Source organism: Spinacia oleracea, chromosome 1, assembly GCF_020520425.1.
Source record: "Spinacia oleracea cultivar Varoflay chromosome 1, BTI_SOV_V1, whole genome shotgun sequence".
Classification (NCBI taxonomy): domain Eukaryota; kingdom Viridiplantae; phylum Streptophyta; class Magnoliopsida; order Caryophyllales; family Amaranthaceae; genus Spinacia; species Spinacia oleracea.
Genome location: NC_079487.1, coordinates 104,879,874 through 104,905,470, shown reverse-complemented (window position 1 = coordinate 104,905,470; position 25,597 = coordinate 104,879,874). Strand labels below are relative to the sequence as shown.

Genomic DNA, 25,597 nt, shown 5'->3' with positions numbered 1-25,597 from the left:
AAAAATTATAAAAAGTTGATATTTTGAAAATACACATTGAGACGAATCTAATAAGATCCCACATGACTATGTTTTATCGTATACAAAAAACACTACGAATAGTCAAAGTAGATTATATGAATAGTGGCAAAAGTCCAAACGTTGCGAGTATTAAAAGACGGAGGAAGTATTATTTATTAATTATTCAGTTCAGTTCAGTTCAGTTCAGTTCATTTCAATTAATTTTAGTTAAGTCCAATTCAGCTCTTTAAAAAAAAAAAAAAAAAAAAAAAGGGGAAAGTTACTCAAATAAGTGTGGATTTAGAAATTTTCTATCTCCTCATACTCCGAAACTGTGCTCTGCATCTCCTTCCTCAATTCCTCCTCTCAAGACTGAAAAGTGAAAACCCTCGAAGAAGAGAAACATCTTGGACTTGTAGTTGTATCTCTAGCCGGAGGCGCCTGTTCCAACTACCTCTCTGTCACTGTTGCGCTATTCTAGGTAATTATCTACATTCGAATTTTCTGATGATTTTTATTTGTATTTTTATTGATTCAAACATGTAATTTTCTAAATTGTTGAATATATTATGTTGGGTTTGTTTTGGTGTTATGAAATTCGTATTTTGTATTTCGATTTTTCCTGATATGCTAGGGTTTCATATTGTCAAATTGTTTCGGGTGTTTTTCATGAGAATTCTAATTGAAATCGTATAATCCTCTTTAATATGATTCCATTTTTCTGATTTTTTGTCCAAAGAAATGCGTTTCGAGGGCTAAGCGTGATCAGCGAGCTTCCAATAGTCTCATTTTCATCGTTGAAAGTGGCACCACTAGTTAAATGAGCTATTGATACTATGGTGCAATTTTTATACCCGGGTACAATTTTTATACCCATTCTCGCCCCATCACCCGCTAGACCTCCCCAATCCCCACCTGCTTGGGGCAGATGCGGGGTGGGTCTCCTATAAAACCTGCCCCACTGACATCCCGCTGATTATTGGTTGGTGCTATACTAGTATATTAGGTAGGGGCATATCTAATAGGGGAACAAGCTCTCTGGTGGACTGTTGCCTTTTGAATCTTTAACAAAATGTACATTGTTTAGTCTTGTCCCCCGAAGAAAAATTAGGTCTCCCTCTAGGTGAATGGAATAGTCAGATTAGTCACACGAACTTCGAGTTGCCTTCATTTTCCTGAATTAAGTTTATTCATATTGCATCACGGTTCCGTTGGTTTAGGCATTTTGCGCTCCTTCTATCTGATTATATTTGAATTCCATCTGATTTACGGCTATAGTGCGTGACAATGTATTTGCAAATGTACAGTATGCAACAGATACAATGCCCTTCATTTTGTGTGCTTTATTTGTTGGTTTGGCGCTAGACCTCAGTACCCCACTGATGTTGGGAGATACACTAGGGTGTTTGTGCTTTTAACTTGTTTGGGGGGATGCCTCACTCAGTTGTTATATGGCAATCATACTGGCACTGCTCAATAGATTAGTTATATATATATATATATATATGTATATATTTTTTTTTTTTTTTTTTGATTTGATAATTAGTTTACTTATATATTAATGGTATAATATTTTCCAAAAATATTTAGGGTACGCATGCATGATTTCTGCCTGCATTATCAACAGAAGTTAGTAATTTGATGCTTGTGTTTTTGTTGTTCATTGTCAATGAGAATTAATGCAACTTAGGAAGTCTGGTTCCTAAGTCTTCAAATGCAGTTTCAGGATTCTGAACTTTTTCCTGAAGGTGCGATGTGTATATGTTGATAGAGATGTCAAGGTGAAGCAATAGGTGATAGTAGTTGAATTTCTGTTAAATATATGTTACACTAGTTCAGAAAAAAACTTGCTCTACTTCTAGTTATCTCCCTCTTGAGAGTCGCATTTTTTTGGAAGACTTTGTTGTTCTAGAGAAAATTCATTGCGGTTTTACTTCGTACTCTTTTATTTTTTGTTATTTTTCAAGAAAAGTACTTTCTGTCGATGCAACTAAAATTTACAACAAAACAAAAACAAACTTTGTTAGTAATACCAGGTAGCCTTCTAGTTAGATGGTATGGTTATTGTGGGTTGAATTATTTTTTCAATTAGGAGTTGAGTGAAACTGGGCAAGCTGGTAATCTCATATATTTGTACAATGTTCATATGCAGTGATAATTCAAGAGGAAGCTCTTGGTGCAATTCATGAAGTTTTGACACAATAATTAAGAATATGATTTCTACTCAGGTAAACAATGTGTTATGCCCTAAAACATATGTGATTAATAGGCAAAATGTACAGGGGTTTCGCCCTTTACCCACAGTTCCTGTCACATTTGTCCGTCGCCCTCCTCTAAAGTTCCGGGTTCCGTTGAAGATCACAACCAATGCACTGAAATGCAAACAGAGTATGCCAGTTTGTCTGTCTGGTGGGGAAGCGAGAGCTGGGAGTGGAAATCAGGTAAAAACAGTTGCTCTGTCATTTATATGTGTCTTTTATCAGATTTTGGATTAACATGATTGGTGTTTGTATGGCCCGTTTTGGTAGCAAAATTAAGAGATAAAAACATTTTAGAGTACAAATACCTGTGCTTAATTTGGTGGCTATTTATGAAAATCAAAGCCTCTCCCATAAAAAAAAAACAATTTAGAGTATGCAGTTTGTATATTCCCGTGATTTTTTCTTTGTTGGGAAATTTGTGACAGTATGTAAATACTGGTAATCGATTGAATGAAGAAAAATCAATAGTTGCTTATGTTGTGCTTCAATTTCAGGCATTCCCTTGCAAGTGGCACACATTTTATTTTGTTCTTACTCATACTTCTAAGTGTTCAAACCCAATAGAACAACAAGGTAATGGAGGGAAGGTGGCTGGATTTAAGTGCTCACCCTACTTGATAATTTAGGAGTGAAAGGGAAGGGAGATAGGGGAGCAAATCCTCATTGCAAAATCTCCATTTCTTTTTTGACCTTTTTCAAAATTCCTATTACAGTATGTGCCAGAAGGTGGTAGATATTTACTTTTTGAGTGGATTTGAGCTTTTATTATCCCCATCTCTCTCGTGCACCTTTTAAAAAAAAAAATCTCGAATGACAAGTAGTTCTAGTACTCCATATCATTTATAGGTCGCTTGGTACGTTTCAACATAAAGTTCTCAAGTGATGACATGGAAGGCTTCGTTTGGGATATTCAATGTCAGTATCTTTACTCAAGTCATGAAACTGCCTTTGTTCTCTTCACCTTAAAAAATAGGTTCAGATATAGCCAATTCTTCATAAAAAGGGCCACCAAGTTCATTTTACAACTAAAATTAAGTTTTGACAATTGCAGGTTGTTACGAAAAGTTCATGTGAAAAGAATGAAGCCTAACATTTAGTTTGGATAAGAAAAAATGGAGAGAAAAGAGGGAAGGGAAAGGGAGAGGGAGGGGCACAAGCTCCCTTGTTTGGATAAAAGGTTGGAAAAGGAAGGAGAGGGATACATCCATTTTCCCTCCCTATTTAATAAACACCATCCCTCCAAAATTATAGAGATTTGGAGGGAAAATGGAGCTCACCTTTCCTATCCTCTTCCTCTTTTCACTCCTTTCCTTACCCTTCTTCTTGCTACCCAAACACCCCATAAGTCCTGAGACTTCTAACTATTTTTAGTGGACACTAAAAAGAACTCATTAACCCAATCACAGAGAATAGTTTATTTATTTTTATTTTGTATATCCATCATCTGTGTGGACCTGGTCAATTGTGTTTTGTTACAAGATCAACATTTGATTATGATTTTATGACTGTGAACTGTTTCCAGGATCCTCTGTGGAAATCTTTCGGAAATGCCATTGAAAACTTGGGAAAGAAATCTTCTGTGGAAGATGTATTGAAACAACAGATTGAGAAACGAGAATATTATGATGGTGGAAATCCCCCAGGCGGTAGAGGAGGTGGCAGCGGTGGAGGTGGTGGTGGTTTCGGTGGAACTGAGGAAGAAGGCTCCTCTGGGGTATTAGAAGAGACTATACAAGTGATCTTAGCAACCTTGGGTTTCATCTTTTTGGTAAGAATACTCTTCCAGGGTTGCTAGATTGAGTTGATTAGGAGAACAAAACATGCGCATTTATATTCTATTCTAACACACCATGTGTAGTTATTATTGAAGATGGACTCTTCTGTATGATGTTGTTGCCTTGATGGTGTATGATCTTGTCCTTGGTCCAATTCTGAGATGCATATGTGGTTATTCATGTTCTGTTATTAGGCGAATATATGAAAAGCTTATACTTGTAGAGAATGTAGTATATCCTAATTCTGCTATTCCTCAAAAAAGCTGTATGGTGATGCTTTCACTCTGATGATGATGGTTTCAGTACATGTATATCATCAACGGCGCAGAGATGGCAAAGCTAGGCAAAGACTACTTCAAATATATATTTGGTGGCAAAAAGAGTGTTCGTCTATCTCGTGTGTTGGACAGATGGGATGACTTCTTCAAGGAGATGACAGAAAAGAAAGAGGTGGACAGGTATTGGTTGGAGAGAGCCATTATCAAAACCCCAACATGGTGGGATCACCCTGACAAGTACAGAAGCATTATCAAAGCTTGCATGCAAACGCCATCCAACGACGGTGAGAATGAGAATGAGAATGAGAATGAGAATGAGAACGAGAACGAGAACGAAAATGAGAATGAGAATGACTCTATGAGTGATGAGTTCTCAGAATGGCGCTGAGGACTTTTTATTTTTCATATCGTGGGTGTCAAACTTGTAAATTTTGCGTTCTGGGTTTTAGCAAACCAGAGTGATCATACAATTGGCATTTGGATTTTTTGCTCTAATTATTTCTGTAATCTTTCCTGGTCTGTGTTGATTCAACTTATAACATGCATAGGAAAAGATTGATGAGAAGATTTTTGATGTTGCATAATGAAGAGAGGGAGCGTAAGCTAAGTGGCTTTGAGGTAAGTTTGGAGGATCTGATGAAATAATGAAAGTTATCTTAGAGCAATTTACATGAATTGGCGCATGCCATGTAAAGGTGCAAACAAGCCTTAGAAAATCGAAGCTCATTTCAAAGTTTATATTTAAATATTTACTGGTGGAGATTGAACATAATTACTAGTAAGATGCACATACTAGTACTTTATATGTGAAGAACAAATGTGATATGGATCACCAATAGACCTGTCAAACGGGTCGGTCGGGTCGGGTTGTAAAAAATTATTTGTGGGTTCGGGTTAGATCGGGTCGGTCACTTTCGGGTTCGGGTTTACAAATGCTTGTTCAAGACCCAGAACTTTCGGGTTCGGGTCGACCCAACGGGTTGAGAGATTTTAAAACGCGCATTATATTTTCATTAATTTAGGTGATAAATATACAAAATATGGGCACAAATTAACAAATTTTCCTACACTAGTTTATATTTAGTCAAATTCAACCATAAAATGACGTATAATTCAAATCAAAATCATATTACACACAATAATAGTAAAAACAGCGTGTTTATTATGCTTAAATTTTCTCATAATCACATTTATTACTATAAATACAACGATTTTCAATCGGTCGAGTCCAAAACGGGTTCGGTCGGGTTTTGACCCATTACTTTTCGGGTTGCTCGGGTTCGGATAAAATCGGGTTACGGGTCACAAAATCTTGTTCAGGACCCAGTATTTTCGGGTCGGGTTCGGGTCGGTTTTCGGGTCGGATCGATTTTTGACAGGTCTAATCACCAATAGATATAAAAATACCATCGAGTACACAGTCCATCTGGATGTACATAATAATTTTCAAGAAAGGCCGACCCAATAAAGATCTTTGGGATGTTTGGTTATGTAAGGTCAATTGGGAGAAAAAGAACTTTTTAGCTAATGGGAGTCACTGATGAATCCAAAAATTGTAGTAATTAGATCACTACTTGAAAATTAATGAAAAATAAACTGAAATTAAGTAAATTTTTTTAAAATGAACTGAAAACCGCCTAATATCCGCTATTGTTGAGAATGTTTGGTTAGAAGAGTTAGGATGAAAAACTAATTTTGAAAATTTATACTCCCTCCGTATTTTTTTAGAAGTCAGACTTACCATTTTCGACCGTATTTCATTAGGAGACACACTTCTATTTTTAGTAACTTTTCTACCCCACCTTCTAATTATTTAATACTCCATCAGTTCCTTAATACTCACACCGTTTTGATTGGACACGCTTACCAATGCACAAATTTGACCACCAGTATCTTTAACGACATATTATCAAAACTTATAAAAATATTAATATTTTGAAAATATATATTTACATGAAGCCAACAATATATTATATTCTAACCTTTGTTTACTTATACTATAAATAAAATAGGGTCAAAGTATTAAGGGACGGAGGGAGTATATATGATTTTCTAGGGACCACCGCTACTATAACTCCCTCCACTTTGATTAAAATATTTTTTTTCCGTCATATTTTTTCTATTTGTTTATTACTCTCTTCCCCACTTATTTTATTATTTTTATTAGATTCAACCTCCTTTTCCTTAATACACGTGTCGGTTAACATGTGACTCCTAATTAAATAGAGAGGGAATATTTGTCTTGTAAATTATAGTAGTAGATGTTATGACTATTTATAACTAAATTAATTTTACCTTAAAAAAAACCCAAAATTTTGAAATTAAAATGAATAAAAAAGCTTTCTAAAATCTCAACCCACTAGTTCGATCCAAATTTAAAATCTTTAGGACATGAACATTTGAATCCGAAAATTATCAATCCAAAAATAATCCGAACTTGAAACGCTTTGAATAAACTAAAACCCGACCGACTCGCTTGATACCTTACGTGTACGGTGTGCCGTACGGAGTACGTGAAACATAGTATACCCACTCTGCCAGGCGGTGAACAACGTTACGCTCATAGCAAAATCAGAGTCACTCACTCACTTCACTCGTCACGTTTTACTCTCAACTCGAACAAACCCTAACCAAATTTCCTTCTCCTCTGTGACACTGTGAGTCTGTGAGTAACCATTTCTCTGAATTTTCTGAATTTCCTTTACATTTACATGTTTCTTACATTTCCTTGTTCAAATTACATCATGTTGTTGTTGTTGTTGTTGTTGTTGTTGTTGTTGTTTGTGTAGCATTTACTAAAAAGTTCCATTTTTTTGGCCTACAATACTTTTACTCAAATCTATTAGTTCGAGCATTATAATATGGTTGTTTTGTGGGTATGAATTGCTTGGGTTATATAATCAGATTAACTAATAAAAAGATGTTCTTTGTCCGATTAATGTTTTTAATAATCGAAAATATTTTAAATAAATAACAGTTCGTTAGAAGTATTGTAGTTGGCACATCATATGGTATATTTTGTTTCAATTTTTTATTTGTTTTGGCTTTAGTTAAGATTTGGCCATTTTTGCTAAGTTTATTGGAAAATGGACCTGAAAATTGGCAGGATATGAGAAAAATGCATGTTTTAAGTTTCCTTTCCCCCCAATTTGTTTGTTTCTATATTAACGCGAAGTTGAGATTGATATTGTTGTTCTAGCAGTTTTTGGGGTTATAATTTTGTAGGTGGGTACTTCGTACATGATTATGTTCATAATATTTTGTCGATAATTTAGCGTTTGTAGAGTGGTTATATGAAGTTTTATGTGATCTTAAATCATGGTTTTATGCTTATTGCAACGTTTATTAAGCGACCTTTGAAGTTGCTTTAATTTGGAGTGTCGACTTTTGTGTATTATGTACTGGTTAAGTCTCAAAGTTTTGTATTCAGATTGTACCTTTAAATTTGAATGGTCGAGAGTGCCCCCTTTTTATGGATTCTCTTTGAATTCCATATGATTTACTGCTATAATGCGTGACAATGTATTTGCAAATGTACAATAATACAATGCCCTTCATTTTGTGTGCTTGTTGGATTGGCGCTAGCCCTCAGTACCTCACTGATGTTGGGAGATACACTGGGGAGTTTGTGCTTTGAACTTGTTTGGGGGGATGTCTCACTCAGTTTCAACTTGTCTCACTTTTTACCAGGGAACCTATGATCTAATTCTTATATGGCAATCATACTAGACTGCCCAATAGTTTAGTTTTGTTTTTTGGTTTGATAGTTCGTTTAGTTTTGTTTTTTGGTTTGATAGTTAGTTTAGTTTATATTAATGGCAAAATATTTGCCAAAACATTTAGTGCACGCATTCATGGTTTCTGGCTGTATTATCAACAGACGTTAGTGTTTTGATGCTTGTGTTTTTGTTGTTGTTCATTATCAATGAGAATCAATGCAACTTAGGAAGTCTGACTCCTAAGTCGTCAAATGCAGTTTCAGGGTTCTGAACCTTTTTCCTGAAGGTGCAATGTGTATATGTGGATAGAGATGTCAACGTGAAACAACAGTGTTAATAGTTGAATTTCTGTTAAATATATGTTGCACTAGTTCAGAAAAAAGCTTGCTCTATTTCGAGTTATTTCCTTCTTAAGAATCACATTTCTTGGAATAGTTTGTTATTCTAGAAATCATTGAAGATAGAGACTCTTCTGTGTAAGTTGATTAATTCATTTTGTTTATCTACTACGATGGTTTACTAGAACTCACAATGATTTCTGCACTACAAAACTCTTTCATATATTTGAATCAACTGTAAGTGTTTCCCTCATTTTTCTATCATGTTCTGATAATACTAGCTTACCTGATTTTTGGCTGCAGCAAAGAACCAGAAATAAGTTCTGTTTGTGATTGGGATAACAATGGTCTATAGCGAGCCTTTCACTGGTGCTAACTACAACAATGGAAGTCTTCCACCTTTTCCTGTGTATCAGACCAGTGATATGATGGAGAGTCAATGCTGGTATGGAGATACAAGTCTAGCTGCTAGTGGATTATCTGAAGTCCAGATGAACGCAACATATGATGTTACTGAGAACACACAAACTGATGCATTGGCTGGAATTTTCAACCAGAATCCTCTTCCACCACTGATCCATCATATGGAATCGAAGAACTATGACAGTTCAGTTGAAAGATCAGGACTAACATTCTATGGGCCACAGGAGAGAAGCAGGAATGGGGGACTAGATAATTTAGTGGTGAGATTTCTTCTTCTAGGAATTCTGTTCTATTTCGATTGTCTAATTACACCATTGATGCTTATATGCATGTTCAAAAGTATTTGGAAGTTAAAATTCAAGCATTAATTGTCTTCAATTCAGCAGTTGAGTCAATGGATGCCCAAGGAAGAACCTATTTCATTTATGGATACAGACTGTCAATACGCTGAGGTGAAAAATTCCTACTTACCTTTTCCACAACCTACTTTAGCTTATTCTTGTCATGTTTATCTAATATTGTCTTGTATTTTATTTATTTTTTCAAGTGTGGTTGATCTTGTTTGCGAAATTACACATATGCAGCAGAGTCCTGCTTTTCCAGTACAACCAGTAAACGTGAACAACACTCCTGTATATCTGTCAGCTTTGAAGGGAGAGGCTGATACATCTGATGTTGCCCCGGAAACCTTGAGGAGTGAGACCAGAACTAACAGAGAACGGGCAAGAGGAGCTGAAAGTGTAAGTCAGATTGCTTTGTAGACTCTTCGATCAATAATATAAATTGTATACTTTGTATTATACTATCACTGAAAGAAGTTTTAGCATTCATTTTGAGATATTTCAGAATAGATGGTCTGTTGAAACATTTCCCACTAGTTAAGGATTCCCCACCCCGTGCCCTCCCCACGGCAGAAAAATAACTAATAACAATAATGCTTATGTACTCACTTAAAGTCTGTTCTTCGAAAATTCTCAAAATATCTTTGACGCTGTTGAATGATGCATTAAAGGTCTACTCAGTTGGTTATACAGTTTTGTTTCCCTGTTTGAAAGTTAGGAGTCATGGAGTCATGGGACTAGTGTTTGAGTTCAAATACGGACTCATGGGACTAATTCTTAATTTCCAAAGTTCTCACACCTCGTATTCTTTCACATTGAAGTTTTTCTCTCTCTTCTGTTGTGCTAACTTCATTTAAGTTTTGCATTTAGCTCCTTTTCCACCTTGACAGAGAGTAACTTCCAGTTTGTTTACCTAATTTCAGTTTACTAAATGTTGTGACGTGTACTTTGGGTTACTAACTTCACCCCTTTGCGCAGCGCCGTAGATACATTGTCAGTCAAAGGGTGCAAGCTCTGCAGGCTCTCCTTCCCCCAGCCTTGAAGGTGATTACTGATTCTCTAGATTGAATTTATGTGTTCTGTTGCACTTATTTGGCATTTTTTCTATAACTACAGTTTGCTTTAACATCTTTTTGAATATAATTTCCTGGTTTTGCAAGTTTTTGGAGGACTTTTTTCTTGTTTATTGGTTTGCCTTTTCCCCCTGGGGAGGGGTTACATGTGTACAATTGGTGGAAAGGATAGACGGAAGAAAAGGACAGATTTGTGGAGAGGGTAGCAGAAAAGGGATACTAGTAGAGAGGTGTTTTCTAAAAGTTTCCAGCTCGACTTTCTGTTCTATTGACTATTGTAATAGTGATGATGTAAGTCCTTCAAAATAAAAATAATGGCGATGTAAGCTGATACTTAGATACTTCTTAACAAATATGGTGATGCTTGACTAGATTAGAGCAAGCTTAGTAAGGTATGTATGGTTTGTTTCTTTAGTTCCTTGACTTCCGTAAGTTCTAATTACTTCTGCATTCCAATTATAATATAAATAAATCCCTTAATTGAGTTCTCTTTGGAAATTAAATCAGTTTGCCATTAGACTGATTTCTGTGAATGATGTTCAGCTGCTTTTGTTAGGCTTCATACATCTTACCTTACGTCATTGATATAATACTTCGTATGTCATTGTTCTGTTTTGGTGCTAAAATATTTGTAACTTGCTTTGTACTCCCTCCATTCCTTTTTGTTCTTCCCGTTTCTATTTCGGGCGTTCCTATATGTTCTTCCCATTTCCTTTTTTGGACATACCTTTTTACCATAAAATTCTCCACCATCCTTTTTTAATTCATTCACATTTCCCTATTCACCCACCCAACCCCACTTTTATGATTTTTTATTACTTTATTAAAAATATCTTCTCTCTCCTTCATTTCTTTATTACTTTCCTTTACTACTTTATTACTTTCTCTTACATTCAATCATTATTCTTACACCCAATCATTACAAGATTCCATTTTCTTAATTTCCACACCATTTCCCAAACGGGAAGAACATAAAGGAACAGAGGGAGTAGTGTTTAATATCTGTTGAATATTGTTTTTGCTTCTGTTGTGGATGGTGCAGGATAAAAGAGGCAACCAAGAATCAATTGTGCAAGATGTCATCGGTCATATCAAGTATTTACAACTTCAACTCAAGGTATTTCTTTGACTGAATATCATAATTCACATGCACTCTCATATTCATACATACTGCACACCCATGCAAATCTTCCTGGAAATTAAACCTGAAATGTAACAACCAGGAATTGAGCAGAAGCAGACTGGGAGGTGATTCAAGCTCTGGTCCTTCAAAATTCAACGAGGTGCCCAGTAATTTCTGCCTTTTTTTCAAGCAGGATTTTGTCTGTTTATATCATTATATATATATATATTATAAATTATAATAATAATGTGATGAATGACAGGGTCAGCAACCACATGAACAACTTTTTGTTGAGTCTCTTGAAGAAAATCTTGAAAGCTTACTACAGGAGAATCCAGCTGAAGCACATAAACTTTTCGAGAGTAAAGGCCTGTATGCGGTTCCTATGGCTTTCAGCAATGCGCTACTATGCAACAAAGTGTAGACTTTCAATGTCATGATTAAGTTATTCAAACATACTTGTTGCATACTTGCATATAGGTAGTAAAGTTGTGTAAATAAGATCACTTCCACGTGCAACCGAAAGAACTTGTTCACTATTTTGGTAGATTTCAAGTCCTGGTACTCATGTGTCGCAGTAATGGCGCCTCAGAAAAGAAAATGGTATGCAAGTTATTAACTGTTATGAGTTTGGTTTGGGATAGGTTTTTTTTGGAGCTATGGACTGAAATAGTTTTTGGCATATTAGTCGTAGTGAAAATAGCCGTGGTTTCTTGATTTAGTACTAACCTTCTAACTCCAAATGAATTGTTAGTTGAGACACTCTTTTTGCTTGTTAGCAAAGAATTGGAAGGATATCATCTTTCTTATAGAGCTTGTTCTAAAGTCCCTCTTTTCATCTCAAGCAAGCAAAAGGATTTTAACTACGGAGTTTATGAATCGCTTTGACCGACTCAGACTTTATGTTTCATTTGTCACCAATTTGAGTTGGCTTAAACTAACTAAAATCAGCAAATCAGGCAAGTTCGTCAGATGCAAGAAACGAAACAAACAAAAAATTGCCATAAAAAACCCAGCATAGAACACAAAAGATACAAAGAAACTGTGCTAAGCAAAGATCGAGTTACTATAGTACAAAAAGTGCATTACACCTAATCTTAGAAGCTTCTTGATCTATAACAAGAGCAATACAAACATACATCTGCGTTCTTCTCCGTACTTGATTCGTCTAAGTAACTAATATGTATGAAAATAGTGCATGAAATTGCAAGACTATACAAGGAAACTAGATGCAGGAAAATAGAAACAATGATACAAAATTTTACTCTTTGCGCTTAACCCTTCCGGCCCTCCGCTTACCCCTTCTTTTATCTGCAATCTTTTCAAAAGTTTCTAGTTCAATTGAAACCTACTGTTGCAAGACTCAAATGAGTATATACATGTCAGTTATTGCTCAAAATCTTCTCAGGATGGATCAATTTTGATAACGAGAGGTTGCCAAAAATCTGAAGGGGACTCCTTTACAGTGGGAAGTTTTGATGCTTCGTCTGAAGCCAAAATACACTCAACATCAGCATTTTCAGCTAAGGCTTTGTCCAGCGATGCTTTAGCAATTCTGGTTATAGACATAATAAGCACCACTGCCAAGTAAGATGCAAAAGAGTGTTAATTTCTGGTATGACATTAAACAAAAAAATATACAAGAAATATAGCTAGTAAATGACTCACCAGATACAATTAGACCCAATCCAATAAAACCCTGCAACAACAAGATAACAAATGAATTTCAGATCAGATATGCCAGCACAGCAAGTTCAGTGGTGTTATCCATGTGAAAGCAATTAGAAGAACGAACCCAAGAAATCTGCACCACTGAAACATTATGTTCCTCTTTTGAGGAATGGTAAATCTTTTAAAACTACCTTTCTTAAATGTTCCATGCATACAAGAGGTGAAAACAAGATTCAGAGAAAAGGAAAGAAGAGGAGGAAAGGGGGTATGCATACAACCAAGAGGAGTGAAACTTGTCAGTTATGTTTAGAGGGAACTGTAGACTAGAGCGGACTGATAATGATAGAGGTTTTGAACGGAAATTAGATTTATGCGCGAGTCGAGTCATACTAGTGAAGATTTGCTAAATAGTATGGACAGAACACCATGGGGAGTCCTACCACGAGTGCACAACCATGTTAGTCATTGACACCATTGAACATGTCATTTGTTTGCTATGTGTACTCTCAGCAGTATGAGCTTAATAAGAGTAACTAATCAACCCATTTTCTAGTTAGAACATGTAGACCAGATAGGCTAAATAAATAAACTGTCAGGCTCAGCACTTACCAATCTAGCTGTTGAAACCTCATTCCATCCGTGAGTGACATCAGAAAGGTCTTTCAATGTAGTTCCAACGTATACGAAAGCAAATGTGATTGGCTGCAATGAAAAAAAAAACATGCTGATTGTTAGCATTTAAAAAGAAGTAGCACTCCCTTCTTCTACAAGAAAATAGAACAACAACATAGGAGCATGTACATTGGGGCTCTTAGAGTGGCTCTCCAAGGAGAGAGAAAATCAAGAGCCAACTCTACCCCAATATCGGGGCTCTTGAGTAGCTCTTCGTGGAGAGCCACTTGAGCATGGCTCTTGGCCAGGACATGCCAATAATCTGGATGAGCATCCATCTTTGCGACATGTGTGGACATGGCTCTCCATTTATGGGAACCACCAAATAGTGAAAAAGTGTTTGAAGAGCTCTTCTGAAAACTCATCAATGTTGGTTGTTTTTGGAGGAGCTCTTGAGAGTGTCTTGTTGAGAGATAATGGTATAAAGAGAGAGAGAAGAGAGCTCATTTGAGAGTCATGTACCAATAAACGTCCTCTAAGGAGTTATATAAACAAGGGAAAAAGAGGAGGGGGTGATGGAAAGGGAAAAATAAAAAGAAAAAAGCAATCACGAAGCAGCATACAATACCATCATTCCCAACCAAGTAGCTAGGATGTAAGCCCCCAAATTGACAGGAGTTACAGACAGGAGGTAATTCAACATGTTGAATGGAAGGAGGGGTACGAGTCGAAGCAGCAAAACGATCTGCCAAAGAGAGAGTTAATATTATAAATATGCAGATTTATTCATTGTAAACAACTCAAGTATTCATTCATCATGTAAAACATAAACCCAACATCTTAACACTAACTTATTAGCTTGGAACATCTTGATACATCTTAATATGGAACTCTCTCGATCTCTCTCTCCATTCACAGCCATTTGTCTGGTTTCCATTTGGCATGGCATAGAAAAAGTCATCTGCCTGGTTGACAATGGAACAATTTCTTTTGGGAAAACGATAAACCATTACTTATAACTAATTTCTCAAAAGGGTGACGATGTACCAGCATAAGGAGAGCAAGAAAGTACAAGCAACATATAACATGTGTCATGTTCTCATCTGTACAAAATTCTTGAAAAAGAAGAATATCCAAGTTATAAGTGCAAGATATTAGGGATTGGTGTCTGGTAAGGGTATTTGTTTGGATTTACAGACATATTTTTGAGCTAGGTGGTGATTTACCACTGGACTAATGCAATAAGAATACGCCGTATCAGTATATTTTCAATCCGATCTTCACATAAAGAGATAGTTGATTCTGAACAGCAGTCCAAAAATTTACATCCGTCATGAAATCCAGTAAAATTCAATTCTTACTACTCCTTAAGTCACCAAAAGAAAGACCCAAACAAAAACAATAGCCCACCAATTCCCTTTTCCATAATAGCTGCTTCAACTGTAAAGAGGTAGCAAAGGGGTGAAGCATATTCTATCATTTCAGTGATTCAATCTTAGAAGTAAAGTAATTTGATTTACAACAGAGTATGTGAAATTTACCAAGGTAGGACTTTGCATAGTGCTAAAATCTATGTTCAGGTGACTGCGTTAATGAATCCGGACAAGTTCCATGTGTAGAATGGTTCAGTTGTAGGTATAGTACGGGAAGCGTACGGCGTACCACCCAGGAATTTTTGTTCGATGTGGTCTAACACATAACTAATTGCCACTCCGGGGAACAATCACTGTTTCTATTAGAAGATAAAGTTACTGTTTACAGCCACATGTTATCGATGTAACAGCTGACTATAGGCAACTCTAAAACCTCAAATAATAGAGAGGATGATTCTGTGTCCAACTGACCCCTGACCAAAAATGCAACATGGGTCTGCTACTTAACAACAAGAAAGATGTGACGGTAGTTTAATGAGTCATTTAGTATCATTTTTCATTGCAAATCCACTTATTTCTTCCCATGCAACAAACCAAGTAAAGGCATTGGGTAATATCATGGCACCAGGAAAGGGAGACTTCTTGGGTACTGCATGATTTGCAAACAGAAGGCTAGCCAAACTTTTGTAATCATACGGATTATTTAAAAAGTCATTGTTGATTATGCCTATAAAGATACAACTTGAGGCTCATTAGAAGTAACCATTCCTGAGTCAATAATCCTGAAATAGACACTTTCAAAACAAAGTTCTATCTTAAATAGATGCAGAAACCCCAAGAAAGATGAACCAAGTCAGTTGGTCCAATTGCTTACAGAAAAGCATTCAACTATATATTAAGCCAAAAGCTAGAAAAGTGACGGTTGACAATTACAATCAATACAACTGCTATTAGGTAAGCCAAAAGCTACCCTGTTATTCTATTAGAAGATAAAGTTACTGTTTACAGCCACATATTATCGATGTAACAACTACAGTAACTACGGTAACAGCGTTTCTATATATTTTGTACCGTTGACAATTAAGAAATATATTGCTAAAAGTCCCAGTCAAAATCTCAACATATATCTGTCATATCTCCCAACACTAACAGAAACTGAATAAGCTACCCTGTTATTTTAAATGAACAAATGACTCCTTACACGCAATGGTACATTATACCTTCTGAGGAAAAATGAACTTCCCATACAGGTTCCACAGCCTACCTGACACCTTCACATGAAGTAAGGACGAGTGGATGACATACAACTAACTGATATTCTGATTTTGAACCATGGTTCTAGAATTTCCTTACTTCAAAAATCATAACACTGAAACCACTAGAGCCCTCGATATTTTTCAACTAACCAATTTCCCAAATCACATTGCTCGCAGAATTTCTTACTCATCACATCATCAAATAATCAAACTATGACACAGAAAGAAAAGCGTTTACATATTTATGCATCAATTGAAACTAATCTCGTTGCAGCATTACCTTAAAGCCCGATTTCTGAATAGCAATGGCAACTGCCTGGAACTTGGGGTAGTTTTTAAGCTTTGAAATGACATAAGATTTTCCAATCTGAAAATAGTTGAAACAACAAAAAAATAATAATATATTAACAGCTCATATATTTTTGGACATCATGATTAGAACATATAGAAACGTAAAAAACCAGTAGCAAGCATGTATGCAATGACAGACATGCACGAGGCATCTGAAACTTACTGTTCTTCCAAGAAGAAAAGCCGCGGTAGCACCAATTGTGGCTCCAGTTGAATCAGCAATAAATCCTAATGGCAACCCAAAGAGATAACCTCCTCCAAGCTGGAAAAAAAACAAGCCAGAATCATAAGATGTAATAAGCAGTCGTTGATAATGAGAAATCTAAGATCATTCATTCAGTCATTGAAAAAATATATAATTAATTACACCTAAAATAAGGGAAAGAGTAAAGTGATCAAAGAAAGTGTAAAAATTGCTTTAAATTCAATACGCGAGAATTCAAGTTTACCAAGAAATTTAGGCAATAATTTTGGCCCTACTCCCTACTGATGGTATAATGTCAGCACTCTGGAATCTGGATACAGGATCCAACATGATGTTTGGTACAAGGTAGAATCACTTATTGTTCTCAACTATACTCTGTATTATTTACAAATTTCACATCAAATCTCCTCACTAGTTATAAAGTTAGTAGGAAGCTAGAGCTAATGAATCTGTTTAAAAGAAAGTTGAAAGAGTCCATATCAACTTTAGATACAGTGGACTGAATTGAATATTTCAATAAAAATGTAGTAAAGCCATGCAGAAGTCTTCTAAAGCAAGCATCTAAGTATCTAACATAAATAACCTCTTTGCAGTTGTGGCCATAAGGCCATAATTGTATCTTTAAAGCTGTATATACCAGATTAAGAAGGTTTGAACCCTACCCTCCCCGACACAGGCAGGAACCTCATTAAAGGTGCAAGGGTAATGGTATGGTATGTCAGTAAGGTAAGAGACACGAATGACCTACAGGACATTGCTGACGGCTCAAAATAATAAATCTACATACACTAATTCCCTAACTACCAATTTACCATCGAGTAATCCATGCACAAGATGAAAAATTAAAATTCAACACTTCTTCTGAAAAATTCCAATTCAGGGGGGAAAACAGGAGAAGTTAGGAAAGAATCTAAAGAGAAAATTTTATATTCCCAAATATGGATATCATACATTATGAAAATTAAGCAACAGAAAAAGGTTCTAACAAATAGAATTCAATTTTGGGGGGAAGGGAAGGCGGCCAGAGTCAAGCCAGGAACCATATAAGCAAGAACATTTCCCCGTCCAGGGAATACTAGACAGTGGATTGGAATATATAAACAACATACATTTTTTATGACAATCGATTGATGAACACATCATGCTCAAGCATGAAACTTATTTGAATATATAAACAACATACGTTGTTTGATGCCAATTAATTGACGAACACATCATGCTCAAGCATGAAACTTATTGGAATATATAAACAACATACATTTGTTTGATGCCAATCAATTGATGAACACATCATGCTCAAGCATGAAAAAACTTACGTTGACAAACGATTTTCCAAAACAGAATCCTGTTTCTCCTTATCAAACATCCCCACCGTCCCTATTTCTGAGAATTCCTCTATGTCAGCTTGAAACAATGGATTAGGCAAGCCATGAAAGCTTATGACAAAGTGAGGGAGTAATCGGTTGCTTCTCAACAAAATAAGGATCGTTACAAGTGATCTTGAAGTGCACCACCTCATCCAAGGACTTTATCGGCAGGGTATCATCAATAAAGACAAAGGTTTTACCATGCACTTCAATTGGAATCGGATTTATTTTTCCTACATTCTCTTTCTACCTATTCAGTTTCAGGTCATACTAAAAGGAATATTTCATGGGAGATGAAGGGCCTTCATGAAAGCAAGGGATTTTTCTATACACTTAGGTTGTCAAGAAACTTAAATGGTTTCACTCATTGATATTATCTTACAACCTCCTCGGATTTTAGGCACCTCCAATCCTTCACCCACACATAGTCACATCCACAACCTAGGCAAGTGGATTTGCATTCAGATGCAAGTATCCAATAGCACGAATGAAGAACTTTATGAACTTCAATACCCCAAATGGAATATGCAAAATGGAGGTCACCAAAGAGGAATTTTGCCCAACTTTGAGTGTACCTAAAACAGAATTTTCCGCATAAGAGTATAAACTATGAGTACCTTTTGGTAGTACAAATGTACAATGTGTCACTTGCAACAAAATAACAGTACTACAGGAAAATATGTCTGATATTGTCTCTTTGTCAATTTTGAAGGGAGATGCATTGTCAATTTGTCACGGAGAATGAGCTATAGCTACTAGATGTGCAGTGAAAAAGAGAAGCCATTGACATTTATATTCCACGTGAAACCCCTTTATTTTCTATGATAAATATGAAATTAAAATGTCACGTGCCATAAGCAATAAATGTGTTATATGCCAACAACACAGCTATTTCCTTGTCGAGGATTTTTCACAAACCTAACAGGGTTAACATCAGCAACCAACCAAAGAATGTTAGTCCCCTTGTCCAAATAATTTTGACATAGAAGAATACGATTCTCAACTTGTGAAGACATAATTGCATACAGCGGAGAAGATAGTAAGAAAATAATAGAAAAGGTTCATACCGTAAGTACTGAGGCAGGAACTGCTAGAACCGTGAGAGGGATGTACGCAATAGCCCTAACATGATAAAAAAAATATACATATAAAAACACAGAACAAAAATAAATAAAAACAGCCTAAGTAAAGTTGTAGAGCCACAAAATTATTAGGGAATTCTACATGGTGCTCTTGTATTTTTGTGTTTCGCAAAATAACAAACATGACATATGAGTATTTTCCGTCCAATTTATTAACTTTTTGTGTAAAATTACATAGTTAAATTAATATGCTATTTATTTTTTCTTTTAAAAAACTTCATCCATCCAAACGCCCTCGAGGTTTTTTTTTTAGAGTTCCGAGTAAATTGGATGATAAAAAGCTCATAATATCACCTTTGGGAATTTTGCAAAACACGAGATCACTATACAAAATCAAACTTTTTTTCCATCATACACAATTTTGCAGAACTACCATGCAGAATTTTCCAAAGTATTACTCCCTCCGTCCCTTTTATTCTTTACGTATTCCGTTTTAGCCTTTTAGGTGTCCCATTTTAATCTTTACGTTTGGAATATTTCCATTTTAATCACATAAATGCCCCTAATATTCTGTTAAAAATTGTGCCAACTGCCAAGTGATTATTTTAATCAATTTAATTCATTGGGGCATTTAACCTCACACCTTTTCACTGGAACATTAAATTTTTCACACTTTCCCAATGTCAAATTTTAGATAAAAGTGAAAACATTATAAATAAACGTAATTTATATTGTTTAAATAACAAATAGAAGGAATCTCAATCCAGATTAATTAGTCGTTAAATCGCGTGCATGATACCAAACGTAAAGAACAAAAAGGGACTGAGGAAGTATTTGTCTTTACTAAATTAGTTATTTCTGTTGTTGGGTGATTCTACAGTAAAGACATTTTCTATACCAATCTGAACAATGTAGATGTGTTTCTAGTGAGATAACTAAAATCAAAACGCTGTTTCCTGATCTCATCCCACACACTCTCTTCAGTCAAATTGAATCAATCAACCTATCTGAATTCAGGGCCAAGTTTTTTTCTTCTGAAGCACGAAGAACACGTGATTCTGATTTTCACTCCTGAAAATTAACTTAAATTTGAGAAGCATTTTTAATTTGGACAAATAAAACATTGAGCATTACATCCAATATCCATGACACATTTATCCAACCCTTGAACCACAAACATTACTTGCATAGTTGAATGTCCTCCACCAAACAAAACCCAAAACCATCCCTTTGATCCACTGTCACTTTTCAGGCTTTCAGCATCATTTTTTATTACTTTATATGGCTTTAGAATTCTCTAACCCTTGCTAAACAAAAGTAATGAAATGAAGAGTAGCAAAAAAAATAAAAGTAACTTACAATACAACAGGGCCCCAAGGCCCAAGGTCCTCCTTGACCCATAGCAAGAAATCCTTCAGATACTGTCAGAAGAAAAAATAAATTGACAAGTCAATATCAAAAGTCAAATAATGGTCAGACGATTTGATTAATTTAACGGTGGACAATAATGCAGTAGCAGTGCAAATTGTACTTGGAGACATTAGTCTCCTGAGTCCTAACTTTGATTCAATTTTTTGTCACACGTATGAACTTAGTTATACTTAGCTTTCCTGTAAAGACATTTATTTTCATGTCTCTACTACAAAGTACCTCTTATACATGTTAAATAAAGTAAATAGGAAAATGGGAGAAGTAATTGTGTTTAGCATATGACTACTAACAGTACTCATTTCTAAAATATGAATTGATGTTACATTGAAACAAAGGAATATTCTTGGAAAATAATTGCTTAGGCATTCAGGTGGGTTCTGTGATATACCTAAATAGTTAGGGGTTATCAGAAGAGTCCTGGCAATAAAATTAATAAATCTTCTGCAATAAAATTATTAACTTCATGTACAGCTGCAACATGTCATTAACATTTAAGGAACATAATTAATTTCCGCAGGCCTTTTCTATTGATAGGCAAGTGTCTATGATCCAAAAGCAAGTCTAACGATGCCTTCATAACATTTGTCAGCAGTATCATATTGCAAGCAAATATCAGCTCATTTGCTCATATGTCAGAGTTCTTTTAACCATGTATAAGTGTGAGGCACACCCATGATACAGCATAAGCACTTCCCAGGCCCATGCAGCTCATTCCACGAGGCATATTTAATGTACAAGAAAAGCACATCCATTTTCCCTTCCTTTTTCAGATAAGAACCAACTCGACTCCCTTAGAAAAAACGAATCAGTAACATCAGTGCTCTGGTTTACCACTACCTACCAAATATGAAGTGATCCCTCTGTCCCAAAAACTTGATAACACTTCAGAATAACGGGTCAAAAGAAAAGAAATAGGAGAGGGACGAGGTGAGAGAACATCATTTATAAAAATGTTTTCTGTTGAGAGTTCGTGTTTACCACTCACTTAAATATTATCCATACACGATTTCAATGGCAACTTTAACCATTTTCTGGGATGGGATGAGCTTTATACTATCTTCCGGGAAGGAGTAAGTAGTGAGTAACTCTTTTCAAGAAAATACCAAATCTATGAGTATCATACTTGAAAAGAAATTCCAAAATAATTCCAGACTCTTATTAAAATCATTGTTTTCTACAGTAAATTCATTACAAAATTACAGACATGGTGATACCAATTCTGCCATATTGCATTTACATGCTAACAATGCACTAAAATGCCTAAGGGTTTTGCAACATTTTGGAAGAGAAACCCGTAAAAGACACCTTTAGAACATTGCAATGTCTGACCAAACATTTCAGATGTATGGGAATGAAGGCATGACTACCTTTTTATTCCTATAGACAAATTTTAGAGAAAATAATTGGAATAAAGCACATAACGTACTGAGTAAAAATTGGAAAGCCTATGTCGATCTGTTGATAGCCTATAATTTCTCCAAAATACAACAATATTTTGTTGATACCAATTCCTGACAGGCTGACCTGCATCTTTTACATGACGCTTTCGAAAATTCACGCTCTATGTCTTCAAAATCATATTTGCTCATACAGGTCAGGTCACTGATAAAAGTAGGGACCTTAACTTATAAACAGTCACCCAATCTCATTATAAAAATAAAAATAAAAACTCTTCTCTCAATCATGCATTGTGTCATTATTTCGATTCAAACCACAAAACCTTGCACATGTTACATGATCTTAGAAGCTTACTTCTGATTGCACATTCTAATGATTAGAAGATACATCCTCCTCATTCTAATTTCTACCCACAACCTTATCAAATAACAACCATACTTCATCCTGTGCCACCCAGAAGAGTTTAAGAGACATGTGATCCACACTTAATGTGGCTCAATAAAACCACTAGAGTGCACAATTACACGTTGCATACTTGCAATTGCCCTTTTTCAGAAAACATGACTTGTGTCTCAATAGAATCATCACTATCTCCATTTTTCCATTCACACTGTCTTGAATCACATATTTGTAATAGGATTTTGATTAAGATTTCATTAATTCTCTCGTTCCCCTAGTTCCTAATTCAGTTGGAAGTTGTGATCGTGTAAGCTGAAAAGCCAGAACCTACTGAATAGTGAATACTATTGTGGTATAGGCTATTAGTCTACCCAACATCAAAAAAGTCATGAAGTGCAAGGCCTCATGAGTCATGACACCAAAAAAATCGCCCCCGCCTTAACGGAATGTAATTGTTCAAAGATCATCTACTCGCTCTATGAAACCTCCATCTCGTTTTAATGAGATCGGGGCACACATTTCCAGTTTACTTAATCAACACCTAATCACCCGTCAAACTTACTCGACCACATTTCCAAATTGGTGGACACAAGATAGTGCTGATCAATATACCAATTTCAATCATCATAGCATAAATTACAACACCAATTTACTCATATAGTCATACAACAGCAAAGACAGCTCAAATGTACTTCAATTACAACACCAAAATTACCAATTGTCAAAGCAATCATCAAAACCAGATCAAAATCCTAAAAGTGAAAAATGCGAAAGAGAAAGGAGAAAGAACCTGTTCAATGGGAAGTGAGTAAAGGAGAGAGAGAAAGCCGATGAAAATGAGGACGAAGGCGAGGCGGCGGAGGGCGGAGGAGAGAGAATTGGGGGAAAAGAAAGCGACGGAAGAGAAGAACCAACGACGGAGGAGGAACCATGGGCGGGTGGCACGGTGGAGGTCCTCACCGTCGTGGGTGATCTCCGGCTTCAATGAAGATCTTGCCCGTAAACTCAGTCCTCCTACGTTTGCCAGATTTCTTGTATTGTGTCAAAATCTTACAAAATAAACTGGCTTGATGGAGTACCCGTTTTCTCACAATTTTTAATCTGAGTGTTGTCTGATCTGGGGAATTCGGAGTATGTTTTCAGTTCTTAGCTCTTTATATACTTTTCTGCTATCACGTCTGCTTTGCTATGCCGTTTTTTTCCCCAGAAATCTGGGTTCGTCGGACATGCGAATTAAAGGTTGCGAATTGCGGGCCATTGATAGCGGAGCACATAAAAGTCATAGGTTATTGGGTTGTGAACTTGTGTCATGGTTGGCCATTTGTAAAGATGGCAATGAGACTGGTTGAGCCGAGGCACGGTACACCGTACAATCCATCCTGAAAATAGCACGATTCAGCACGAGCATGAAAAAGTACGGACATCCGTAATAATGTCACCTTTAGAGAACAAAGTTTCACCTTTTCCCAAAGTGTGGAACTTGTTAAGAAATTTTCCAATGACTGGAAGATAGCCAAAATTTCCGATTTTTCCTCCCTTATAGTTTCTTTTTCAGTTACAAATGAAGTTTCTAAGGAGTCTAGTTCTTCCCCACTTTATGTTTGTTGGTCTCCACCGAATCTTCCTAACCAATAAAAGCTAAGTTTTGACGGCTCCAAACTTGCTAATGGTAGTTTGGCTTTGGGATTTGTCATTAGAAATTCCAACAGTGATCTATGTCTTGCGGGTTCCAAGTTTTTGGGCTATCATGGCGACGTCCTCCAGTCGGAAGCGTTGGCTCTTCGGGAAGGAATTAATGGAGCGTTATTTCTCGGGATCACCCATATTATCATTGAAGGTGACAATTTGTGCGTCATCAACGCAATCAAAAGGCAATGGAAGATCCCTTGGGCAATTTCCTCCATCATACATGATGCGGAAATGGACCTTCGTTCCTTTACTTCTGTCTCCATCAACCATTGTTACCGTGAAGCAAATCGGGCGGCAGATTTTATGGCCAATCATGGCCACTCTTCTCCGACAATGTCTTCTTGGTTCACTTCTTGTAACAATGAGTTCTCTCATATCATCCGAAAGGATGCTTTAGGTTATTCTTTTGTTAGAGAATAGCCTAGTTTTTTCCCCTTATCAAAAAAAAAGAAGTACGGACAAGTACAAGCACGGAGTCGTGGGTCATTTGTTGGGTTCGGCCTAAATCTTTTTAGAAAAAGCATGATAACACACGACACAACACAACACGTTAAATGAATGAAATTAGTTTTAGGCGATGTCTAGCCGGCACGAGAGCAGGTGGGCTTGCCCAATTTTTGTTTCAGAAACTCTTAATTAAGGCCAATGTACAATAAATGTTGTAAGGCTGAGGTAAAGTTACCTCAAAACGCTTAGCAGTTACTCCGATGTAATGTAGAAAATATTTGTTCCTATTTTGTTTTTAGTGATAACAATTTTTTATCTTTAATAAATATTATCTCGTTACAATCACTGTATAAAGGTAATCAAGTAACCTTTTAAAAGTTTACTTATCAACAATATGGAAATATGAGCTTTCGCGATTGGTGTGTAATGATGCGCTCAAGTACAAGGAGGGATGGGCGTGGGAGATTATTATGATGTTCCTATGGCAGGTATGGAGTGCGAGGAATGCGTGGGTGTTTGATAAGAAGAAAGTGGAGGCCACCATCTTATGTAACCGAACCATGAACTACCTTGGAGAATACGAGGCTGCCAACATGAGGGATGCAGACAGTACTACGAGACCTGTTGAAAGGAGAACATGGAAGGCCCCATCCCAAGGAACATACAAATTGAATACGGATGCGTCGGTGTGTGATGATGGTGTGGGGTTGGGCATGGTGGTAAGGGACTGGGTAGGGGACGTTGTTATGGCAGCTGCTAAACGAATTGAGGGGCTGATGAATGCCACTTTGCTGAAGCTGAAGCGATGAGGTTTGGTATGAATTATGCTTTTGATGCTGGTTTTAGGTCTGTTGAAGCTGAATCAGATTGCCGCTGCTAAATGGCCTTACGAAATAAAGGTCCAGCATACAAATTGTGGTGGAAGATATTATAGCAAAGTCGAATGAATGTAATGGTGTTTCTTTTATTTTTGCCCGTAGAAAAT

The 25,597-nt window shown here is 36.3% G+C and overlaps 3 protein-coding genes across 7 annotated transcripts; 2 read left to right on the top strand and 1 right to left on the bottom strand.

The window, feature by feature from the left end:
• The first annotated feature begins 291 nt into the window (after window positions 1–291).
• On the top strand, window positions 292–4,881 carry LOC110805092 (uncharacterized). The gene is made up of 4 exons (XM_022010702.2): window positions 292–481; window positions 2,153–2,441; window positions 3,784–4,029; window positions 4,340–4,881. The coding sequence occupies exons 2-4, from the start codon at window positions 2,214–2,216 to the stop codon at window positions 4,700–4,702; spliced, it is 837 nt and encodes a 278-aa protein (XP_021866394.2). The 5' UTR covers window positions 292–481; window positions 2,153–2,213; the 3' UTR covers window positions 4,703–4,881.
• A 1,874-nt stretch (window positions 4,882–6,755) lies between these two features.
• Window positions 6,756–12,001, top strand: LOC110805086 (uncharacterized). 5 transcript variants are annotated; one of them, XM_022010693.2, is made up of 8 exons: window positions 6,756–6,971; window positions 8,675–9,054; window positions 9,178–9,246; window positions 9,379–9,534; window positions 10,114–10,179; window positions 11,251–11,325; window positions 11,432–11,491; window positions 11,594–12,001. In XM_022010693.2, the coding sequence occupies exons 2-8, from the start codon at window positions 8,716–8,718 to the stop codon at window positions 11,753–11,755; spliced, it is 927 nt and encodes a 308-aa protein (XP_021866385.1). In that variant the 5' UTR covers window positions 6,756–6,971; window positions 8,675–8,715; the 3' UTR covers window positions 11,756–12,001. The 5 variants fall into 5 exon arrangements, with proteins under 5 accessions (XP_021866385.1, XP_021866387.1, XP_021866384.1 ...); XM_022010695.2 differs by having other exon boundaries at window positions 6,757–6,979; window positions 9,382–9,534; XM_022010692.2 differs by having other exon boundaries at window positions 6,758–6,979.
• Window positions 12,002–12,351: 350 nt separating this feature from the next.
• LOC110805080 (uncharacterized) lies at window positions 12,352–24,435 on the bottom strand. The gene is made up of 10 exons (XM_056834404.1): window positions 24,297–24,435; window positions 23,267–23,514; window positions 20,608–20,669; window positions 19,234–19,288; window positions 16,758–16,856; window positions 16,524–16,610; window positions 14,243–14,359; window positions 13,612–13,704; window positions 13,000–13,030; window positions 12,352–12,911 (listed from the first exon to the last, which is right to left on the bottom strand). The coding sequence occupies exons 1-10, from the start codon at window positions 24,433–24,435 to the stop codon at window positions 12,736–12,738; spliced, it is 1,107 nt and encodes a 368-aa protein (XP_056690382.1). The 3' UTR covers window positions 12,352–12,735.
• Between the last annotated feature and the right edge of the window lie 1,162 nt (window positions 24,436–25,597).

Coding starts and splice junctions, on each gene's coding strand:
- LOC110805080 (XM_056834404.1), bottom strand. CDS start 24,435: ATGGTTGATGGAGACAGAAGTAAAGGAACGAAGGTCCATTTCCGCATC. Junction 19,289..20,607: donor CCTTGGGGCCCTGTTGTATT/GTAAGTTACTTT, acceptor TTATCATGTTAG/GGCTATTGCGTACATCCCTC. Junction 14,360..16,523: donor TTCAGAAATCGGGCTTTAAG/GTAATGCTGCAA, acceptor TCTCTTTGGCAG/ATCGTTTTGCTGCTTCGACT.
- LOC110805086 (XM_022010693.2), top strand. CDS start 8,716: ATGGTCTATAGCGAGCCTTTCACTGGTGCTAACTACAACAATGGAAGT. Junction 9,055..9,177: donor GGGGACTAGATAATTTAGTG/GTGAGATTTCTT, acceptor TCTTCAATTCAG/CAGTTGAGTCAATGGATGCC. Junction 9,535..10,113: donor GGGCAAGAGGAGCTGAAAGT/GTAAGTCAGATT, acceptor CCCTTTGCGCAG/CGCCGTAGATACATTGTCAG.
- LOC110805092 (XM_022010702.2), top strand. CDS start 2,214: ATGATTTCTACTCAGGTAAACAATGTGTTATGCCCTAAAACATATGTG. Junction 2,442..3,783: donor GAGCTGGGAGTGGAAATCAG/GTAAAAACAGTT, acceptor AACTGTTTCCAG/GATCCTCTGTGGAAATCTTT. Junction 4,030..4,339: donor CCTTGGGTTTCATCTTTTTG/GTAAGAATACTC, acceptor TGATGGTTTCAG/TACATGTATATCATCAACGG.